Source organism: Lycium ferocissimum, chromosome 9 (genome assembly GCF_029784015.1).
Source record: "Lycium ferocissimum isolate CSIRO_LF1 chromosome 9, AGI_CSIRO_Lferr_CH_V1, whole genome shotgun sequence".
NCBI lineage: Eukaryota > Viridiplantae > Streptophyta > Magnoliopsida > Solanales > Solanaceae > Lycium > Lycium ferocissimum.
The window spans coordinates 25,799,631-25,819,732 of record NC_081350.1 but is presented as its reverse complement, the minus strand read 5'-3'; the positions used below and the strand labels follow the sequence as shown (position 1 = coordinate 25,819,732).

The 20,102-nt window shown below is 33.8% G+C and overlaps 2 protein-coding genes across 4 annotated transcripts; one reads left to right on the top strand and one right to left on the bottom strand.

Moving 5' to 3' along the window:
- Window positions 1–6,069: 6,069 nt before the first annotated feature.
- LOC132069346 (acylsugar acyltransferase 3-like) lies at window positions 6,070–7,813 on the top strand. Its single transcript, XM_059462719.1, has one exon. It carries the CDS (start codon window positions 6,216–6,218, stop codon window positions 7,668–7,670), a length of 1,455 nt encoding a protein of 484 aa, XP_059318702.1. The 5' UTR covers window positions 6,070–6,215; the 3' UTR covers window positions 7,671–7,813.
- A 1,246-nt stretch (window positions 7,814–9,059) lies between these two features.
- On the bottom strand, window positions 9,060–18,901 carry LOC132030017 (copal-8-ol diphosphate hydratase, chloroplastic-like). 3 transcript variants are annotated; one of them, XM_059419484.1, is made up of 15 exons: window positions 18,715–18,901; window positions 16,665–16,748; window positions 16,329–16,387; window positions 15,534–15,837; window positions 14,561–14,744; window positions 14,253–14,467; window positions 13,401–13,521; window positions 13,200–13,315; window positions 12,890–13,116; window positions 12,615–12,730; window positions 12,033–12,131; window positions 11,730–11,924; window positions 10,683–10,794; window positions 10,102–10,200; window positions 9,060–9,489 (listed from the first exon to the last, which is right to left on the bottom strand). In XM_059419484.1, exons 1-15 carry the CDS (start codon window positions 18,818–18,820, stop codon window positions 9,253–9,255), a joined length of 2,274 nt encoding a protein of 757 aa, XP_059275467.1. In that variant the 5' UTR covers window positions 18,821–18,901; the 3' UTR covers window positions 9,060–9,252. The 3 variants fall into 3 exon arrangements, with proteins under 3 accessions (XP_059275467.1, XP_059275465.1, XP_059275466.1); XM_059419482.1 differs by having other exon boundaries at window positions 10,015–10,200; window positions 18,715–18,899; XM_059419483.1 differs by lacking the exon at window positions 16,665–16,748 and having other exon boundaries at window positions 10,015–10,200; window positions 18,715–18,900.
- Window positions 18,902–20,102: the final 1,201 nt, after the last annotated feature.

Sequence of the window (20,102 nt, the reverse complement as noted above, 5' to 3'; positions counted from 1 at the left end):
AACCACCACTATTATCCTAAGCCCTACGGTGGGCGCCAAACTGTTTACCTCGAATTTCGGGTAACAATTAGATTTGTAAGGTAGGTATAGGATATGTGGATGAACTTTAATCTATTTGGTTGGTGTGAAGTGTCAGTGGATTTGTTTGTAGTTATATCTATATGTATACGTGTTTGTGCTATATGTATGTGTACTATGATTGATGATTTATGCCAAATAAATTAAGTAATATTTAAAGGATAAGCAATCTAAGTAAGAACACTACAAAATCCAGACCAATATTTTTGAGAAAGAGCTTTTATATATTTGATGATTATAATATTGAGATATCAAAAGGAAGCTAACCTAAACAAGGGAAGGGTTGCCCTCTATTTATAGGTTTTCCTCATGGGCCCTTAGTACAATACAAAAAGCCTTTATGAATAAACCCTAAAAAGGATAAGGCTGATTCGTACGGTCTGACACCCGTACGGTTGTCAGCGTAAATGGCCGAACGGTTTTGTGACGCGTGGTAACCTCACAACTGGTTATCCGGACCAACGGACACGCTCAATTGGGCTGAGGCAATCCGGACAAATGGACACGCTCAACTAGGCTGAGACAAACCGGACCAACGAAAACGCTTATTTTGGTTCGGGTCAGCTGTGTCCGGTAAAACATCCCCGGTGCGGAGCAAAGATTGAATGTGTTCGTACCCATTTGGGCCTGTCCTTGGCCCCGGAATCATCGGTCACACATTGACCCGGTTTTTACCGTATACAAAGTTGGTATGAAGGTTTGAAGGTGCAGATGAAGATTTCAAGGCAGGAACGAAATAATGAGTATGAAGATTTGAAGGATGGAAGGCTCGGGTTGAAGATGCTAAAGGCTTTGTTGCAAAAAAACGTTGAAGATTCGAGCAAAGATGAAAGCTAACAAAAAAGGTTGAAGATCATGAAAGTGAGAAGTGAAAGTGAAAAGTAAAAAATGTAACTTTGGCCCTTATATAGACGATTCACTGTAGTGGTTACAGAGGTCGGCCAATCAAAAGACGACACGTATCCGAGAATTAATGGGACGTGACTTGAAGCGACGTGGGTTAAGGTGGTTACCGAAGTTGGCCATTCGAGGTGAGACACATGGCCAAAGTCAGAAGGACGTGACATAACGGTTCCCGCCTATTTTGAAGATAAGAACGAGCTTATAAGACCACCGGTTTTGGGACTCTTCCACTTCCCATCACTCCGATGAAACTACGATCCGGAAAGTGTGGGGACTATCTGTATACGGTAAAAACAGGGTCAATGTGTGATTGATGATTCCAGGGCCAAGGACAGGCCCAAATGTGTACAAACACATTCAATCTTTGCTCCGCACCGGGGATGTTTTACCGGACACAGCTGACCTGAACCAAAATAAGTGTTTCCGTTGGTCCGGTTTGTCTCAGCCTAGTTGAGCGTGTCCGTTGGTCCGGATAACCAGTTGTGAGGTTACCACGCGTCACAAAACCGTTCGGCCATTTACGCTGACAATCGTACGGGTGTTAGACCGTATGGATCAGCCTTATCCTTTTTAGGGTTTATTCATAAAGGCTTTTTGTTTTGTAAAAAGGACCCGTGAGAAAAACCTATAAATAGAGGGCAACCCTCCCTTTTTTAGGTTAGCTTCCTTTTGATATCTCAATAATGTAATCATCAAATATATAAGAGCTCTCTCTCAAAGATATTGGTCCGGATTTTGTGGTGTTCTTACTTAGATTGCTTATCCTTTAAATATTACTTAATATATTTGGCATAAATCATCAATCATAGTACACATACATATAGCACAAACACGTATACATATAGATATAACTACAAACAAACCCATTGACACTTCACACCAACTAAATATAAAGTTCATCACATATCCTATACCTCGCTTACAAATCTAATTGTTACCCGAAATTCGGGGTAAACAGTATTATTTAGCATTTAATAAGGGGAGAGATCCCGTCCATCTCACTAGTCACTACACCCTTATGGACATGTCAAACCATTTGATTTAGTTCGCATTTAGGAGACGACGACGACAACAACAACATACTCAGTATAATTTTATAAGTGAGGTCTAGAGCGGATAGTATGTACGCACATCTTATCCCTACCTTGGAAGGTAGAGAGGTTTCGGATAGACCCTAGGCTTAAGAAAAAATAATTCAAAGCAGTTTGAAAAAAGAAATACAGAAGTGAAGAAGCCATGACAATTCGCCTTTAGGAGGGTTAAAATTAAATTAAATGAAATTGATAAACAATTACTGTCATATAATTAGTCTGAAAATCTTTTGCAAAATAACTTGAGTTGTATAGATTGAGAAACACTTCTTTTGTGTAAAGACAAATTTCATAAATTAATTTGATACCCTCTACGGTATTATCTTGGATCTCCCGTTCGAGTTGGACTATTTATTTCGACGTCTAAATTGTCATTGGAAATTCGTTGAGCTCTGATATACAAGTTAAGCTGAAATTTAACATTCTAATCCTTCAACCTTCATCGTTTATTTTGGGACACAGGAAAGTAAAATAAGAGAAATGGCAAGTTAGTAAAATCCAACCTATGAATTTCCAGAAAATGGAGGGAAATACATTGAAAATTTTAGAAAGTTTTGAAAAAAGTAGTCTTCCAAGTTAGTAAAATCCAACCTATGAATTTTCCACTCACCTTTTATTAACTCCACTTAGGAGAAAAATGATTTTCTTCGAGAGTAGTCTATTTTTGGACCTTTCTTTTTTGGTATCGGTTTTTTCGACCACGGAAAGAAAGGTTTTCTTTCCTGCTTTATTTTTGCTACCCTTTTTATTGGTTCCATACGAGCCGAACAAAGACTTGCAGTGCGCTTGCCTAATCCTACCTACTTTTAATTTTCTTGGCTTAGTAATTACATATACTTTATCTCTCACATCTTCACTAAAATTTCTTTTCACATTTTCTTTACGAGTTTATTATGCTTTGCATATCCAGTGTGACCCGAGGACATTGGTTTATATGATTAGAAGACAATGGAAGGTGCCATGGAAATTATATCGTTGTGATTCATGGATGAAATATATGCTATACACTACAGAAAGTGTTATTTACATGATGATGTTACCTAAGAATTTTTAGCGCAAGATGAATGTCCTTGAATTTTCATGCAAACACTTTAAAATCCAGATCTCGTAATATTTACTTGTGGGTTAATTTTTCTCAGGCAATTCCATCGGTAAACTTGGTGAATTAAGCGCGAAAAAATCACCCGCAAATTTTCTTTTGAGAATATATTTGCGAGCTAAATTGTTGCGTTTAAATCCCCTAGGTATGCAAAAAGAATTTTCGAAAAAGAAAATTATTTGAGTATTTGAAGGAAAATCCATAGGAAGATTTACTTAGGGATTTTTCTGGGGATTGTTTCATAGGGAATAGCAGAGTTACTAAGGATTATTTCTTGGGTATATACCTGAGAATATTATTACTTGCGAATTTAGTTGAGATATGTTTAGTTGCGGATTTACTTGAGAAATTTGTCTTGAAGATTTTCCTGGGAATATACGTCCATAAAGTTAATTCTCAAATCTCACATGCCAAACTAAAACCTTCACGGATTACTACTTTTAGCTAGACTAGAAAACGCATGTCCATTAGGTTCCTCGTTAGTTTCAGCCCAACACATAACTAACTGCCTTTGCCCAATAGATATATCAAGAGTACCAACCTATAACTGGCTAAGTGCACGAATATTCGATTTTTGAAATCTTTTAGATATGTTGTGTGTAAAGTTAATTTTTGACAAAGTCTAACTTCAGACACAATGTTTGAAGTTCCATATGCATGACTTGAGGTTCAATCATTTTTTGCTCGAAATTCAATCATATGTGGCTGAAATTCAACAAATAGTATACATATATATTCATCAGATGTTTTTAATTTAAACGATTGAATAAACGACTATTTAAATTAATTCAGGTCGTCATGGTCAACAGAGCTAGAAATAAGATAGAGATCAGTGTAGGCTTTTATTTTATTTCGAAGAGATCATTAGGTTCAACTTTCCCAACCCCAATTTCACGGCGGTGTACCTGTCACAGTTTCTATCTTATTTGACAAATATTTGACTAGCATTCTATATTGATTTTTTATTTCTTCCTCATTTCTATTTGTCGGGCGGCTAGCAAAACAATAAACACACTTTTTTTAATCATATATATGAGACTAAAGCCATGTTTGACCTGGAGTTTTTCAAAAAGATATGTTAGTATTCTTTATAATCTTTTTTTGGGATATAATTTTTTCGTTTGGCTTTTTACTATTTACAAGTTCTCCGATTTCGTACTGCACAATTGTACAGAGTCATATGACCATTCATCAAGTTGTAAACATGACTCACTCAAGGAACTCACTGAATTTTCTTAGACAAGAAGGTCATTAAACTATACACATGTTTCCAGTTGGCCCATTTAATCTTCATTGATATCTAAAACATGCTATGTAGGATGAAACTTAAATAGTTTAAGTTATTAACATAAAATTCGCCTTCTTGTTATTCTTCCGGTTTACATTCTCACTCTCGCCATTTTGTCTCCATAGGAATGAGCTCTGTTTCTGACACTATCCCAGTTTGCTGAAATTTGATTTCCATAGTTGCAGGAACTCCTACTTTTGAGTAAAGATTAGTCTTTTCCTGTGTCAATTTAATCATAATGTAGTGACAGTTTATTTGTTTAGGTATGGGTCCTGGTATATATGTTGGGGTTGATATGTTTGGGTTTTATATTACTAACTTAATTAGTTTAAATATTGGGCCAACTGGAAATGTGGACATAGCTGATGATGACCTTCTTGTCCAAAAAATTCAAAAGTTATTTCAGTGGGTTATTTCTATAATTTGAAAGAGCATTTGGGGCGGAATTGTATACCTTAACTCAAAGATTGAAAGTCTACTGTCTGTAGTCCAAGAATGCTCTGTAACTTTTTGGTCAAATATTAGCAATTATTTGTTTATCAAATAAGTATAAAATTTATTCTAAATGTAATACTAAATACAAGAATTTTCTTCACAATTTATAGAGGATGGACTTTTAGTGTTAATTCATTTGGAAAATATTTGGAATTTTTTTTTTGAAATATCTTTTTGGAGAAAGAGTTCGTGCAATTAACTCGTTAAGGTCAACAGTTGAGTGGATTGTGAAATTCTACAACATTTCATATTTTATTTTAGAGAAATTTTATTCCACTGATGACTGAAGCACATAAACATTAAAAAATTAGGTCAAACTAATACCCTAAGAAAAAAGATGATTGGAACTACTTATCATGGTAACCATAATGATCTCATCAGTTCTTAAATACAAGCATATGTATATTCAGCTCTTAGCTATTCAAAGTTGAATAGATAAATATTTAATTAAAATCATGTACTAGTAATATATAGAAATATAAGCAATACACAACCTTTAACTGGTCTTTTCCGTATTCATTCCTTCATCAATATTATACTACTAGTACTACAGTACTACTTCCTAAAAAGGCAATTCCACCACCGTTTAAGGAAAAATAAGTAATAAATAAATAAAATAAATGTGCTTTCTTGTTTTACTTTACCTCTTTAACGTGTGAAGATGATGTTTATTTCCTGCATAATTTGAACTGCAATAAAATTGGCCAGTTGACCTTGAATACAATGTTTGCCCGACTCAGTCGTGCCCATGTTTACTTGATTGATCTGAAAGTAACTACATTATAAGTGGATCACTGAATTTATTATTGTTGGCTTGAAATATGTACGCATATGCGACCAAAATTTAAAATGTATACATAAAATAATATCGCGTTCATTTTGAACCCACTAAATTAAGATACTCCCTCCACCCTATTTTAAATGGTATTATTTGACTTGACACGAAGTGTAGTAACAAAAGAAAAGACTTTGTAAACTTCTGATATAAAACAAATCGTAGACATTTATGTGATTATTAATCGATCATCTCATTAAGGATAAAATTAAAATGTTAAACTTAAACTATTTTTCTAAATATAAAAATATGACTTTTTTTTGCGACTAACTAAAAAAAATGTATCATATAAATTGGGACGGTGGGAGTACTAGATTTCTCTCTGCCTCTTTTTTCTTTTTTTATTTTTCGGTATGATCATCTGGTATCCCGTATACTTGCCCAACTAATCTAGATTAATGTCGTGGTAGGCCATTAAAGGGGAAGATGCTCCACACTACGAATTTCTCATTTCTAAGACTCAAACGCATATTAAGGGTGGAAGAATCTCATCCATGCCAAACATCCCTGTGTTGGTGCCCTCCCTTACTATATATACTGTATGTTAATATAGTTTGCAAAACACTTCTCCAGATAGCTCATATCAAACTCACAGGAAACATGGCGGCATCAAGGCTTGTATCTTTTGCTGAAAAGATTATCAAGCCCTGTTCTCCAACCCCTCTCTCACTTAGACATTACAATCTTTCACTCATTGATCAGTTCATGCTTCCAGTATACATGCCAATTGCAGCCTTCTATCCTTTCCCCTCTAAAAATCCACAACAAATATCCAACATTCTTGAAAAATCACTATCCAAAGTTTTGTCCTCTTATTTTCCATTTGCTGGAAGACTTAGAGATAACACTTTCGTCGATTGCAACGACAGGGGAGCGAAATTCATGATCGTTGAATACGATTGTCCAATGTCTAAAGTTGTCAATCTTCCTGACACTGGTCCTGAATATCTACCTTTTCCTAAAGATTTGCCTTGGACTCGAACTCGAGACGAGGAAAGCTTACTTGTTATTCAATTGAGCCATTTTAATTGCGGAGGATTAGCCATAAGTGCTAGCATATCACACAAAATTGCAGATGGATGCACACTTTGTAATTTGATTAGTGATTGGGCAGCTATATCTCGTGATGAGACTGCGAAAGTTCCGTCACCTCAAATGATCGGATCATCCATTTTTTCGCCATCCACGGATATTCACACGGACACGATGATTGATGAAATTGACAATCAATCGCTTAGTAGAAAAAGGTATGTATTTTCCAATTCGGAACTGAAGTTGCTTAAGTCTCAAGTGGCATCAGAAACAGGGGTGCAAAATCCAACTCGACTCGAAGTGTTGTCCGCACTAATTTACAAGTGCGCAACAAGTGCAGCTCGTGCAAATTCGAGCTCCTTTAAACCATCCGTGTTGACACAAGTTGTGAATTTACGTCCAATATTTGATCCACCTCTACCAACACGGGCAATCGGGAATATTTTTAGTATTATACCTGTGGCAACTATGAGTGAAGATGAAATTTCAATCGCCAGAGTGGTTTGCAAGCTAAGGAAAGCTAAAGAAGAACTCAAGAACGAGGACCATGTGAAAGAAAACAAACTAGTGTCACTTATGTCTAAGTGGCCATCGATGGCTAATGAAATTGAATTGTATAGAAGTAGCAGTGTGTGCAATTACCCATTGAATAATTTGGATTTTGGATGGGGAAGGCCTAGCAGGGTAACAATCCCAGTAATTGGACTTGGAAATACATTCTTTTTGATGGATAATCAAAGTGGAGATGGGATTGAGGCAATTGTTTCATTGCCAGAAAAAGATGTGCCTGAATTTGAGAAAAGCAAGGAGCTAATCGAGTTTGCTTCTCCTATTACTGATCTTAATTAAATAGGGCAACTCATGACTTGCATTTCTATCTCCAATATGTGTACTTTTTATTTTGATTGGGTGACGAATTTTGATGTGTAATTGTATTTTGATGTGTAATTGTTCACCATGACGTTCTTATAATTTATAAATATTGTTCTCTATGATATATATTAAATTGCTATTATCCCCGTAAATGCAAATGTAGACGTCATTATCCTGTCTCGCAGGCAGGTAAATCAGGGGCCAAATGAGCTAATGAACAAAATTGAAAAACCTAAGTAAAACAAAAAGAAAGGGAGTTAGACATAAGGGATCGAAAGTTGTTTCTGCAGTTATCCAACAGTTTAATGTATATTTTGATGTGGGAAGATGTCGTTTTATGCACCTATACGACACGAGAGGGGGTGAATTAGGTTGTACCAAAATTTTCCCAATTCTTAGAGTTTGTCTACACTCTTACTTAACCTGCAGAAAATAGTTGATTGAACTGACCTTGGTAGGTTTCCAACTAGTTGTTGTAAATAAAACAATACGGAATGAAGTAAAAAACACACAAAACTGTTGTGTAGAAAATCAGTTGGCTCAAAATATCTATAAACTACAATCTAACCTGTAGAATTTAACTAGGGCAAAGGTGTAAATATACCCCTCAATTTTGCAATTTAGAGCGGATATACCCCTCGTTACAAAGGTGGTGTATATATCACTTGCTACAAAATGGTGCAAGGGATATTTGCACCATTTTGTAACGGGCAGTGTATATTTGCACCATTTTGTAACGGCAGGGGTATATTTGCGTGCAAATTTTGTATGAAGAATATATATACACCACTTTTCAGAATTTATGATATCCTCGCTCTAAATCGCAAAGTTAAGGGGTATATTTGCACCTTTGCCCATTTAACTAAAACAAACCAAACCAAATTCAGATTACAACTCTCGAACCTAATAGATCAACTGTACTCACTTTGGCCCCACAACTACTCAACTGTTGCGAGCCCCTTCAGTTAACTCAAACTTAGGTTAAAGGAAATTGTTCTGAAAAGAATACCTTACAAAGTACCTTTGAATTAAGCAGAATAAGGTTATATATCGGTTTCTACAGCAATGAAATTAGATTAGACTCAACTAACTTGACAGCTTTGGCCTTTCAAAAGGAACAGGTATTCAACTTGTTTCTGGGCATGAATAATACCTAGAGGAGTCCATTGTGAACAACTAGAATCCTTCTAGAACTCACCATAAATAATTTCATCAATGCGAGCATAAATTAATCCTAAGCTTAAACGAGTCCATTGTGAATCACCAGATTTTCCAAGACGACGAAAGCGTTCTTCACTTGTTCCACTTATTACATTACAACTATGTTTGTTAATCATCAAAACTCAAATAACTCAACAGAAGGAATGAGGGTGATCGATATTTTTTCTTTCTTTCTAATTATATTAATATTAGCATTCGTATAACAATGGAAATTTCATTTATACATTGTACAAGAAAGATTGACATTGACAATGAGAAGTTACAAACAATACCAAAAATTGATATGAAATGTTATTGTTTCACAATTTATTTATACCACAATACATTTATAAGGATCCTACTCAACTGGCTCAAAGAGCACTTTGGATATATGAAAATTGAGCACTTCCTCTGTAACATGTGCAGTATAGTAGAAGGTCTTTGCCACTGCAAAAAATGTTTTCTTCATATCTTTATTTATGCCGCACGAGGAATTATCTAACACTAATTTTACAAGTTCTTTCATGTCCAATTCAACTTCATTGGTGTGAGGGCTCCCATTGTGATTAATCCCGTTGGAGTTGATACCAGACACCTGACATGTATAATATTTGACAAAAGTATTAATAAACCCCTAGCAATTTGGAAAAAAAAAAAAAAGAAGTAAAAAGATGACATATAGGTTAATATCACATATGGTCACTAAATTTTATAATGTCATAATGGATTTTTTCGTCATATTCAAAAACATCTCCTAGATAAGCTTTACGGCCGGGCGGTCTTCGTAGTAGAAACAATATTTCGAGATAAGCTTGTACTTGTATTGAGGGATTATAAGGTTGTACTTGTATGGAGGGATTATGATAAATGACTAAAGTTAGGCTTTCATGATAAATAAAATATTCAGCCAAGATTGTCCTTGTATAAGGAGCTTAGGAGCCTGGTATTGTAACATAGCAGGGATATCTACTGTTCCTTGCTTAACTTTTCCATTGTAATTAACAGTGAAATCGTAGAGTTATTTTTTATGACATTAAAGTAATTGAACTGTATGTAAATTCAAAGACCAGAAGGCCACATTTCAGGCTCAGAAAATACAAATGACAGAATAACTAATTACCTTTCCGCTTTGAAGCTTGTAACAGACTTTATTGGTAATATTGGATATATTTTTGTAGTCTATACTGGATATTAGCTCATCATCTACCATATGGCCACCACAAAGATTAATTGTGCGCACTAACAACTCGGCTTCTTCTTGGCGTGCAGTTTTCTCCTCTCCAACAGACATCAACCACGTCCCCCACTACATTAACAAAAATAAAAATAGTGAATAAATAAATTAACATCAAGAAATTAAGCTACATTATTTAAAGATAACAATTAGTTACATATCTTCCTCATGTTAATTAGTTGATTTATTTGTTTGCTTTGTGTCAATGAAAATGAATTGACTACTAAAGCAGCAATATATACAAGGATACTAATTTAACTTTACAAATTAAAAATTAATTTGCTCGATAAGTGAAAAGAAATACAAAAGATATAGTTATTATTTATGAAATTCATTGCTAATAGATCTGTCCCTATAATAGCTCGTAGGTAAAATTTACTTCTCATAATTCGTCGCTAATCCATTGTTACATAAGATAAGCGATGAACTTTTATTATTTATGGACAAATGTTGTTGTTTAGCGACAACAATTATTCGTCGCTAATTTTTATTTTTTTTGTGTTTTGTAGTTAAGTCATAAGCTATTCAATAAATCATTAGTGGTAGATACTTACTGCAGAGTGTAATTGGAGGTGGATGTCTTTGCCTAGGGTCTCATAAGTCTCTTCTGAAAGTTGGTGCAAAAACTGAAGAAGATTGTGGAGAAGCATCTGTCTTGTTTCATTACTGCAACAAAAGAAAAGGGGGAAAATAAAAGGAGATCATAAATTAAAGTTGTCAAATACTCCGATCTTTTCAACTTTTCAATTTCTTTTAATTTTTCACATCTTTTGCTCTTTTTAGGGTAAACTTTAGTGTAAAAAAAACCACTTGCAAGTAATTATGAGCAAAATCGATATAAAGTTGTTTAAAAGATATCTATGTCCTATGAAAAATAAATATGTTTGCCTATCAAAACATTTAAAAGTTTGTGTATATGTCAGCAGTTTGGTTCGATTTGATTCGTGTTTCTTTTTTTGGAATTTTTATACTACGCACTACATAGCAGTCCAACTAAGCTAACAACAAAAATAACTTTAATCTTTATTTTGAGAAGATTTTAGTTGTATAATTTGTGTATATTAGTGTATATACATTATAAACTAATTATATAGTTATTACACACTTTATTAGATACATGTTACACGGAGTATACATAGGCGGGTGTAAATTCTTTTAGCCACTTGATTAAATATACATGTTAGGTTCTTAGCTAATGTAGTTTCTGTATAATCTATGTATATATATTAGACACTAATTATATAGTAGTTAATATACACTTATTATATATATTATACACTAATTATATAGAAGTTAATATACACTTATTATGCACTTGTTATACATTGCACTTGTTATACATTGATTGTATACCGGTAACAACTAGAATAGTAGAGCCTACAAACAGTTACAGCTAGGGGAGTAATAGTTTTAGTTGCCAGGCTAAAAGTGTTAAGAGGCCTTTTTTCACTTAATACAAATCCAAATCGAATAGTGTTCATATTTCTAGAATTGACGCTAAATCGTACCATATCGATTTACAAGTTCTATTAATGAAATTAAATCACAGGCAATAACTGCTAACAAGCATGAAAAATTCAAAGAGTAGAGATAGCACAAACCTGTTTTTAGTAGAAATGGTAGCTTCTTCACTGAAATAAGATGTAATCATCTTACACATTATAAGAGATTTAGCCCATGCAAGTCTTTCCCTTGACCTCTCTAGTTCAAATATACTTGCTGCACCTAAGAAATAAGCTACCAATAGCTCCTTTTTGCTTATTCCAAAGTGTTCAAAATTGCACTGTGTAAACCAGCTATTCACATAAAAAAAGAAATAGAATTATAAAAAAGGGAACTTGAACTTTGTCTTTTCCCCACACTTCAAATTAATAATTGAAGGAACTTTCAACTATATTACGTACTCTAGAATAATCGTCCATTCAAATTGATGTTGACTTTGGCATTTGTTGTAATCTAATTTTGCGGCCTCAAGATACACATTATTGCTGATGTCCGGCATTCTACATTAAAAATTCCAAAGATTAAGACTGCATGCTGTAGTTCAAGAAGAATTCAAAGTATATGTACTCAGGCAAATATTGAGAATTTTTTTCTATATATAGAAAGGATATAATGCACCAAACTTTTGCTTGCCAACTAAGGCAGGGCATGGTGATAATGACATATAGCGAGTGAGAAAGACATTATTATTGATGTCAGGCAATGGGCATTCTACATTGAAAATTCCAAAGATTAAGACTGCATACTAGTCAAAAATTGAATTATTTTTTCTATATATAGAAATTAAAGAAAATAATGCACCAAACGTTTGCATGCCAAAAAAGGCGGGGCATCGTGAAAATGACATGTATTGAGATCTAGAAAGAATAATTAACAACTCTTGTACCATGTTAAATCAATTGACCATCTTCTCTAAAAGTTTAAATTGTTTGAGAGAATTCATTTTTAATTAGATAATTTTGTTTTCAACGCGCTAAACATACCTGTGTAACGTCTTGCCAATCCAAATATCATTTGATCCGCCATATTGTTCTATGTATAACCGAGCTTCCACCCTGGGTAGGCTAGCATACCATGGAATGTCCAATGCATATCGTATCTATAACCGAATATATATCCGATAGTATGATCTTAATTAGGAAAAGTCGTAAATTTCTATACACGGAGAGTATATATATAAAAAATGTTATTAGATCACCTAAAAGATAACTGCAGTGCAAATAACCAATTATTTACTTTTCAATAGTTATATATGTACCTCTCCAGGTATATCCTTAGCAATTAACCATTTGTCTAAGGATTGGTTGTTTAACAAACATTCTTGCAAGAAATTGTAGGTAAACTTGTTTGCATCATCAAGAATCTTCTCTCCCGGGAATGAAACTTGAGAGCATCTATAGAGATTGTACATAGCTGTTGGTGACTTGTCCGTTTCACCCTTTAGGCAAAAAAATTTATCACCATCTCTGAATTTGTTGAGCACATCTGTGGCAGATAAAACATTGGTTAAATCAATTTTGTAGAAAGTTCTTAGTACTTAAGCATATAATTTATTTCTATTGACTTGCCTGGATTAACATCATATCCATGTAATCTTAGCAGCCTAATAGCCATGCATGTGTCATCAATGTCACAAAAGTTTGAATTCCTTCCACTAAAAATTCCAATCTCTTCATTCCAGTATCTGTAATTAGTTTTAAAAATGATCAGTATCTGTAGTTGCATCAAAAGAGAAAACAATATGAGATATTAATGTACATCATTAATACCTTTGGACATGATCTAACATGTCCTTGAATTCTTCTTCAAAGTAATATGAAATTCCAAGGTGTTGTAATCGGTCAATCGCCCATAGTCGCGCTTGCATATCGACTGGGTAACTATGTGGAGCTGAAAGTGTGAGGAAACAATTTGAAACATATGCATACATGTTAGAATGAAATTAACCTCAATTTGTAACTATGGCAAGATCATATGAATTTTGCATCTAATTTGCTCTAGTGAAGTTGATATTTCATATAACTATATATATTACCTTATTATGTAAAAGAATTTAACTTATAATTGTGACAACTCACCCCCTTGTTTTAAGTTTTTATGCTCTTGATTTTGTTATGAGACCTTGTATAAGTCAACATTACTATTTGGGACTAGTTGGCATGGATTGGATTGGGATCCGAAAAGCTCAGGGTGAATTTCAGCACATTTGGAGCAACTTGAAAATTGCGAACTAGAGCTAGTCATATGAATTCATCTTGCATCTAGTCCGCTCTAATGATGGAGAATTTTTTTGCCTTCTATATTTAATTAGCAATGAAGTTGGTCTTTCATGACACTATCAAACATCATAGAACTACATATACTACCTTATTGTACAAAATAAATTCACAGTATCGATATATTTTAACATATTCTCGTAAGTAACCTGTCTTATTTCTTAGGTTAATAATTTCACTTATTATGATTGTTAGTACTGTAATTATCTTTTAGTTAATCTGATAGTTTAAAAGTTACTTTTACATGTCAGTGTATAGTGGTTAAATTCTACACAAAATGAGAAATAGTAGACTTCAACTAAAAAAATATTATACTCCATATTAACAAAGGGAGAAAATAATTACCTCCTCCATTATACTTTCGAACAACCCTTTGAAGATATCTCAAACAATTTTCATCATTTGTTTCCATAAATGCAAAGGCAGTGGAGGCAATGGATGTTAAGAATGAGCCATCTGGCATTTGAAGCTTCAAAAGCCTTTCCCAATCCAAGTCACGAAATCCTTCTAGTGAAAACAATAGCGTTGTTGGAATTGTATGCACAAGATCTTTAGGAATTCTGTAAAATTAAAATGTATTATCATGTTATTAGTAATTGGTTAACCATTGTAATTAAGTGCCAAACAGAAAATTAAAGCAGTGACTTAATTACCTCTTAAATTTCATCTCTCCCCTTGCACATATATTCTTCAAGACTGGAGCATCGTAGGGAATATCAATGTCCAAAGGTTGAGCTTTCTCGAGGAGAGCAGGAAATACAATTTCAAATCCACAAGTCATGTTTTCAACATTCCCTGTTTCTAACTTGCATATGTTTTCCTTTATAAACGATACACCTAATATTTAACAAAAGAAAATCAGCATGAGATTGAAAAAATGCAATATTGATAACGCCATTTATTAACAATAACTACGCTTCAATATTGAACAAATCGGGGTCGGATCGGCTATATAAATCCTAACTGACCATACTTCTTCAATTAAATTCCTCTCAAACTCTCTGTATCGTGAGAATCACCAGGGGTTAATTAGTTCTACGTCGATAAGAAATTGACTATGGACCTAACTCAACCCCAAAAGTAGGCTCAAGAAGTGAGATTATCCAAGATCATATAACGAATCTAATATATTCAATCCCACCCGATGTAGAAAACTCAACAACCCCCCTCCCCCCACCCTCCCCAGATACCAAAGACTGACATCTGTTGCGTGTAAAACATAATATGGCAACCCAACATCAGGTAAACTAATTATTGGGATGAATCTAGCTCTAATATGTGATATGATTAGAAAAAAAGGGCCTTTGAGCCTAACTCAACTCTAGAAGATAACTCAAATGGTAAGAAAAGTCCAAAATCATATAAGGAGCCTAATAAATTTAATTCTACTGTGAAAAACTCAATATATATTGGTTGTTAACCTACCGCAACTCTCCTCCTTTATCTAGTTAGTTCGGCTTATCTGATGAGCTTGTTAAAGAAAAGAATTACAGTGTTAATTATTACCCAATGAGCTTGCTGATAAAAGTCTTTTAAGATGCATATATGGGTATTATCTTTTGAAGAAAAAAAAACTTTTAAGTCAACTTTTCTATACGTACGGAGGTGTCAACTCAAAGTGTTTACCTTTGTTTCTCTTCTCAATGCCTGTGTTCCAGGTTGTTAATGCAACAACAGATGCAAGTGTGTTCAATAGGCGGTCGTAAATGTTGAACAAAGACTCCTCTCCCCATGAACCATCGGAAAGTTGATTGTCTACTATCCACTGAAGACAAGATGGAAATTGTGGCCTATCACTTCCATTTGTATCTCTAATCAGGGCAACCCATGCTGTGTCATAGGGTGACACACTTGAACTTCCATCATTCATGGTGTTCAACATATGTTTGATCTTCTCTACCAACTTCCTTTTCTTGATTGTTGTAGTTACCTATGGAGCAAAATTGTTAATTACACGTACGAATCAGGATACTCATTCGTTACAAGTAAATCTCTATGATAAGAACTAATCAGTAATTAGCTGATCATGTTGAGACATAATATAATTAAGTAGGAGTACTAATTAAAGAGTAATTTTTCCAATAACAGTTTTAGTTTTTAGATATCAAAGCAGATAAAGATCCTAAGTTCAAATCTCCGTCACCCAAAAATCAATAAAATATTTCCACGCGTTTGACCCATGAAAATAAAGTATATATAACTTAAATCTTTAACCAAAAGCAAATACTTGCTCATAGTATGATTTTTTAAACACAAAGAATATAAACTGATTGACCACTTTACAACTAATTAAAGATAATTAACTTCACACTTGTATCAAGTCTAAAATTTTACTGAGGTTTAGTTCTTTATTATTACATTCAAATCAATAAGCTGGTAATTAAATGAAGTTGGAGAAAAAAACAGAGAATTATTTGTAACCTGAATGCTTTCGCCATCTAGGTATTTCGTATCCTCAATTTGCAACTCACCACTGTAACCTGCGAAAAATGTGTACATCATGAGTTCAAGTTTGAAATTCGAACACACATCTACTCGATTTATTGGGTTTGAAAATCTATTATTATAGTGAATTTCTTATACATGTACAAAGTCTGATCCAAAATTATTGAGTTCGGATGAACTCATAACATATTAACTACATCCGCCTTTGTCCATTAACTTGTCAAAATGCATTATGCTATATTGTTTTTGTAAATAATTTGTTTCTTCATTGTCCGGTACTTATAGCAAAACTTATCGATCGAATGTTCATACCTAGAGAATTTCCAGCATTAGGCACATGTTTGCAGCAAATTTTCTTATAAACAACTGAGCCTTCAGTTTGGAACTGGCAATTTCCTGAAATGTTAACAACAGAAAAATATTATCGGTATTTAGTATTTTAGTGGTTTAAGAGTAGGGTGGTTGTCGGGTCTAAAAATAAATATTAATTGTCTTTATTTTTTGTGGAAAGAAATACTCTTTGTGGGATGCGGGAGGTTAAATTGAGGGTGTACCATATATGTTATTGATTTATTATACTATTAAAATATTTAATTCTGTATTACGAAAAATAGAAAAAACAAAATTATTCTTAACATTAGAGAAGTACATACCTGACATTTATTTATTTTCTGAAATTCTCTTGTGATAACATTTGTCTTCACCATGAGAGTGATGTAATCGTTTCAAAACGATCCATAAGTTAATTTTCACCTTTTTCCTTTTAATTTTTTGCTATAACATATGGTCCTGATAAGAGAGACTAGTGGGTCGTACTTAGTCCTAGTAACTGAGAATTAAACTACTGTGATCAGACGCATCCTGCAAATTGGAATACATTATTGGAAAAAATGTTTTAAAAGGCAGTTTTGGGACTCGCCTCGGGGCTCGCTCAGAGGCGGGGCATTGGCAAAACGCATCGGGACTAATGTATGGGGCTTATATAGTTTTGTGAGGCTTACGCACAAGTGCCCGACTGTACGTCTTAAACACGTCTAACGCTGAGGCTCGCCTTATAGTTCTTACACAAATATAGGTCAAATTCCTAAGTTCATATTGTTGACCCTCATAATTCTTTAATAAATGAATGATGTCTAATAGTTTTTTCATCTATAAAAATAAGAAGATTGAAAGTATCTCAAATAACAAGCCGTAGTATTGTATATTTACTATTTGAGAACACCGTGAGGGTGAATATCACTTAACATTTCTTTTAAAATACATAGCCGGATTTTGCATGTTCACTTATCATTATCATTGGTCTTCATGTCTTTTTCCTATGTCTCAAAATTATCATATTTTATTATTTCGTTATTTGAATGTAATTTTGTTTCTAGAAGGAGTAATGTTTTAATTATAATACTGATAAAGTTTATTGATCATTTTCTTTTAGGGAGGTAAATTGCATAGTATGGTAGTAATATAGTTAAGAAATTGTTATTCTTTTTTGTTGAAAGTTAAGATGTTAGAGTTAATTGCATTTCATAATAGCTCTTATATCATTGCATTATTTATATTTGGAATATTATGTTAGAAGTTTTGTTTTCTATGAGTTATTTTAATCATGTTTTTAATTTTTTAAAACTATTTATGTATTTTTTTAATAAATTTGTGTTATTATACTATTTTACTACATTATAAATTAAAATCATAAAGATCCATGGGGCTTACGCCCCATGCCTCGAGGCTTACGCCTTGCCCCGTGCTAAGTAAAATGTCCCGCCTCACGCTCCTGCCTTTTAAAACATTGATTGGAAAGTGATAGACAAGTCGACGATATTCTATTTTTAATTAAAAATGAAAAAAATAATTCTACCTGTTCACAAGCTAAGCTAAGCAGTGAGAATCTAGTAACTTTTGTTCATACCCTATACTTTTATTAAGATATTGACAAAATATTGTATAAACGGTTGTTTGTGAACCCAATCAGTATTATTTTATGTGAGCTTAATATCATAATTATAAGAACCTATAAACTTCAATATTTGGATTCACATCTGGCCGAGAGATACTAGATATGTAAAAATAAGTGCTCTATGTAAATAATAGTCTTTCTGTTTCAATTTGTTTATCTTACTTTCCTTTTTAGTTCATCTAAAAAAGAATGTTCTTTCCTTTTTTGACAACTCTTTAATTCAAACTTTCCACATGATATGTCTGAGATCACAAGATTAAAGGGCATTTTGTTATATATTATATATCTTTAATTTAAAACCACAAGATTCAAAAGTCTTCTTTACCTTTTTAACTTCGTGTCAAATTAAAATCAGACAAAGAAATTAAAATGGAGGGAGTAATTAGGAAGAAAACTAAAACTACTCACTTGTTACATGTTTGAAAAATAGACGGACGTTGGGCGCAGACAATAAGGGTTGGACATTGACTGCTGGAAGATGGCAGGGAGATTTGAGTTTGGATAGGGCATGCATTTTCTTTTGGTGAAGAGGGATCGATGAAGTTAAGAATATAGCTATCAGTGGGAATACTTTCTTAGCTCCCTACTGCTCCAGATGAGACAACTTATATATAGCACATCCTGCTGAACAATTTTCTCTCTCTTATACTTTTAAATACCTAATGTTATCTTACGTGTATACTGGGTTATAATTAGTTTGACTAATATTACTGCACAAGAATTCTGCCTACAGTTGTCCTTCACAACGCAACTTCGATCTCTAAAAAATAAAATGCCGGCCTTCATTTTAATTCAAAGTCTTGTGTTCTCCTCGACAGTCAATCTAGCCAAAGTATGGAGATAAGGAAATTAATTTGTTCTTTCTTTTAACTCTCAAATCATACAGTATGCGACGTCCACGACAAGAGTGTATTGACGAACGGGATGCATGAGATAGTTTGAGCAAATCTCACGTCAAAAATTAAGGGAGAGAAATAGCTAAATGATATAATAATTAAAACATGGCATAACTTTAACATGGTACACGCGTTTTTTGCCTCAATATAATCAAACAACAACGACGACGACAACAACAGTGTAATCCCCACAATTGAGGTTTGGGAAGGGTGGGATTTACATAGACCTTACATATCCCTACCTTTGTGAGGTAGAGAGATGCATTGTTTCCGATATACCCTCGGCTCAAGAATTTTGCCTCAATATAATCCAAAGGGACGAAGCTAAAATGAATAAATGAAATATAGCATACACTTTTATGATCTTAGAGTATGTCATGAATATATACACTTTTGATATGTCAATCTTCATGTTACACCTGGAAATTTTCCGTTAGCATACAGTGAATAGACTAGCGAAGGGCATGACGTACACGATGTTTTGATAAGTAAGAAATAGCCTTTAATGGTCCTAATTAAGATTTCCAAAGACATTCGAGGTAAGAGGAGAAAGTTGTTAAGGAAAGCGAGTCATATGTTGTGTGTCGGATAAGAATTTCGAGTATTGAGTTAACGACGTTCTAATGATACTTTGAGGAAGAGTTATAACGTCCCTTAGATTGGTATTGAGGTGTTCAGCAAGTGTTAAGAAGGTTCCATAAGGATCGGGGATCAAACGAGTCGACGAGAACAAGTCTCGGTTAGCTGGGCAACATACGGCCAGACATACTGGCCGTATAAAATTCACAGACCGTATGTCGTAGGTTCAGTCCAGAATGGCATCTTCACTGGACCAAACATACTGTCCAAACATACGGTCAGTGAAAAATATACGGACCGTATGTTGGTCCGTATGTTCTG

Coding starts and splice junctions, on each gene's coding strand:
- LOC132069346 (XM_059462719.1), top strand. CDS start 6,216: ATGCTCCACACTACGAATTTCTCATTTCTAAGACTCAAACGCATATTA.
- LOC132030017 (XM_059419482.1), bottom strand. CDS start 18,820: ATGCATGCCCTATCCAAACTCAAATCTCCCTGCCATCTTCCAGCAGTC. Junction 14,745..15,533: donor CATTGAGAAGAGAAACAAAG/GTAAACACTTTG, acceptor GTTAAATATTAG/GTGTATCGTTTATAAAGGAA. Junction 9,490..10,014: donor ACAAGCTTCAAAGCGGAAAG/GTAATTAGTTAT, acceptor TATACATGTCAG/GTGTCTGGTATCAACTCCAA.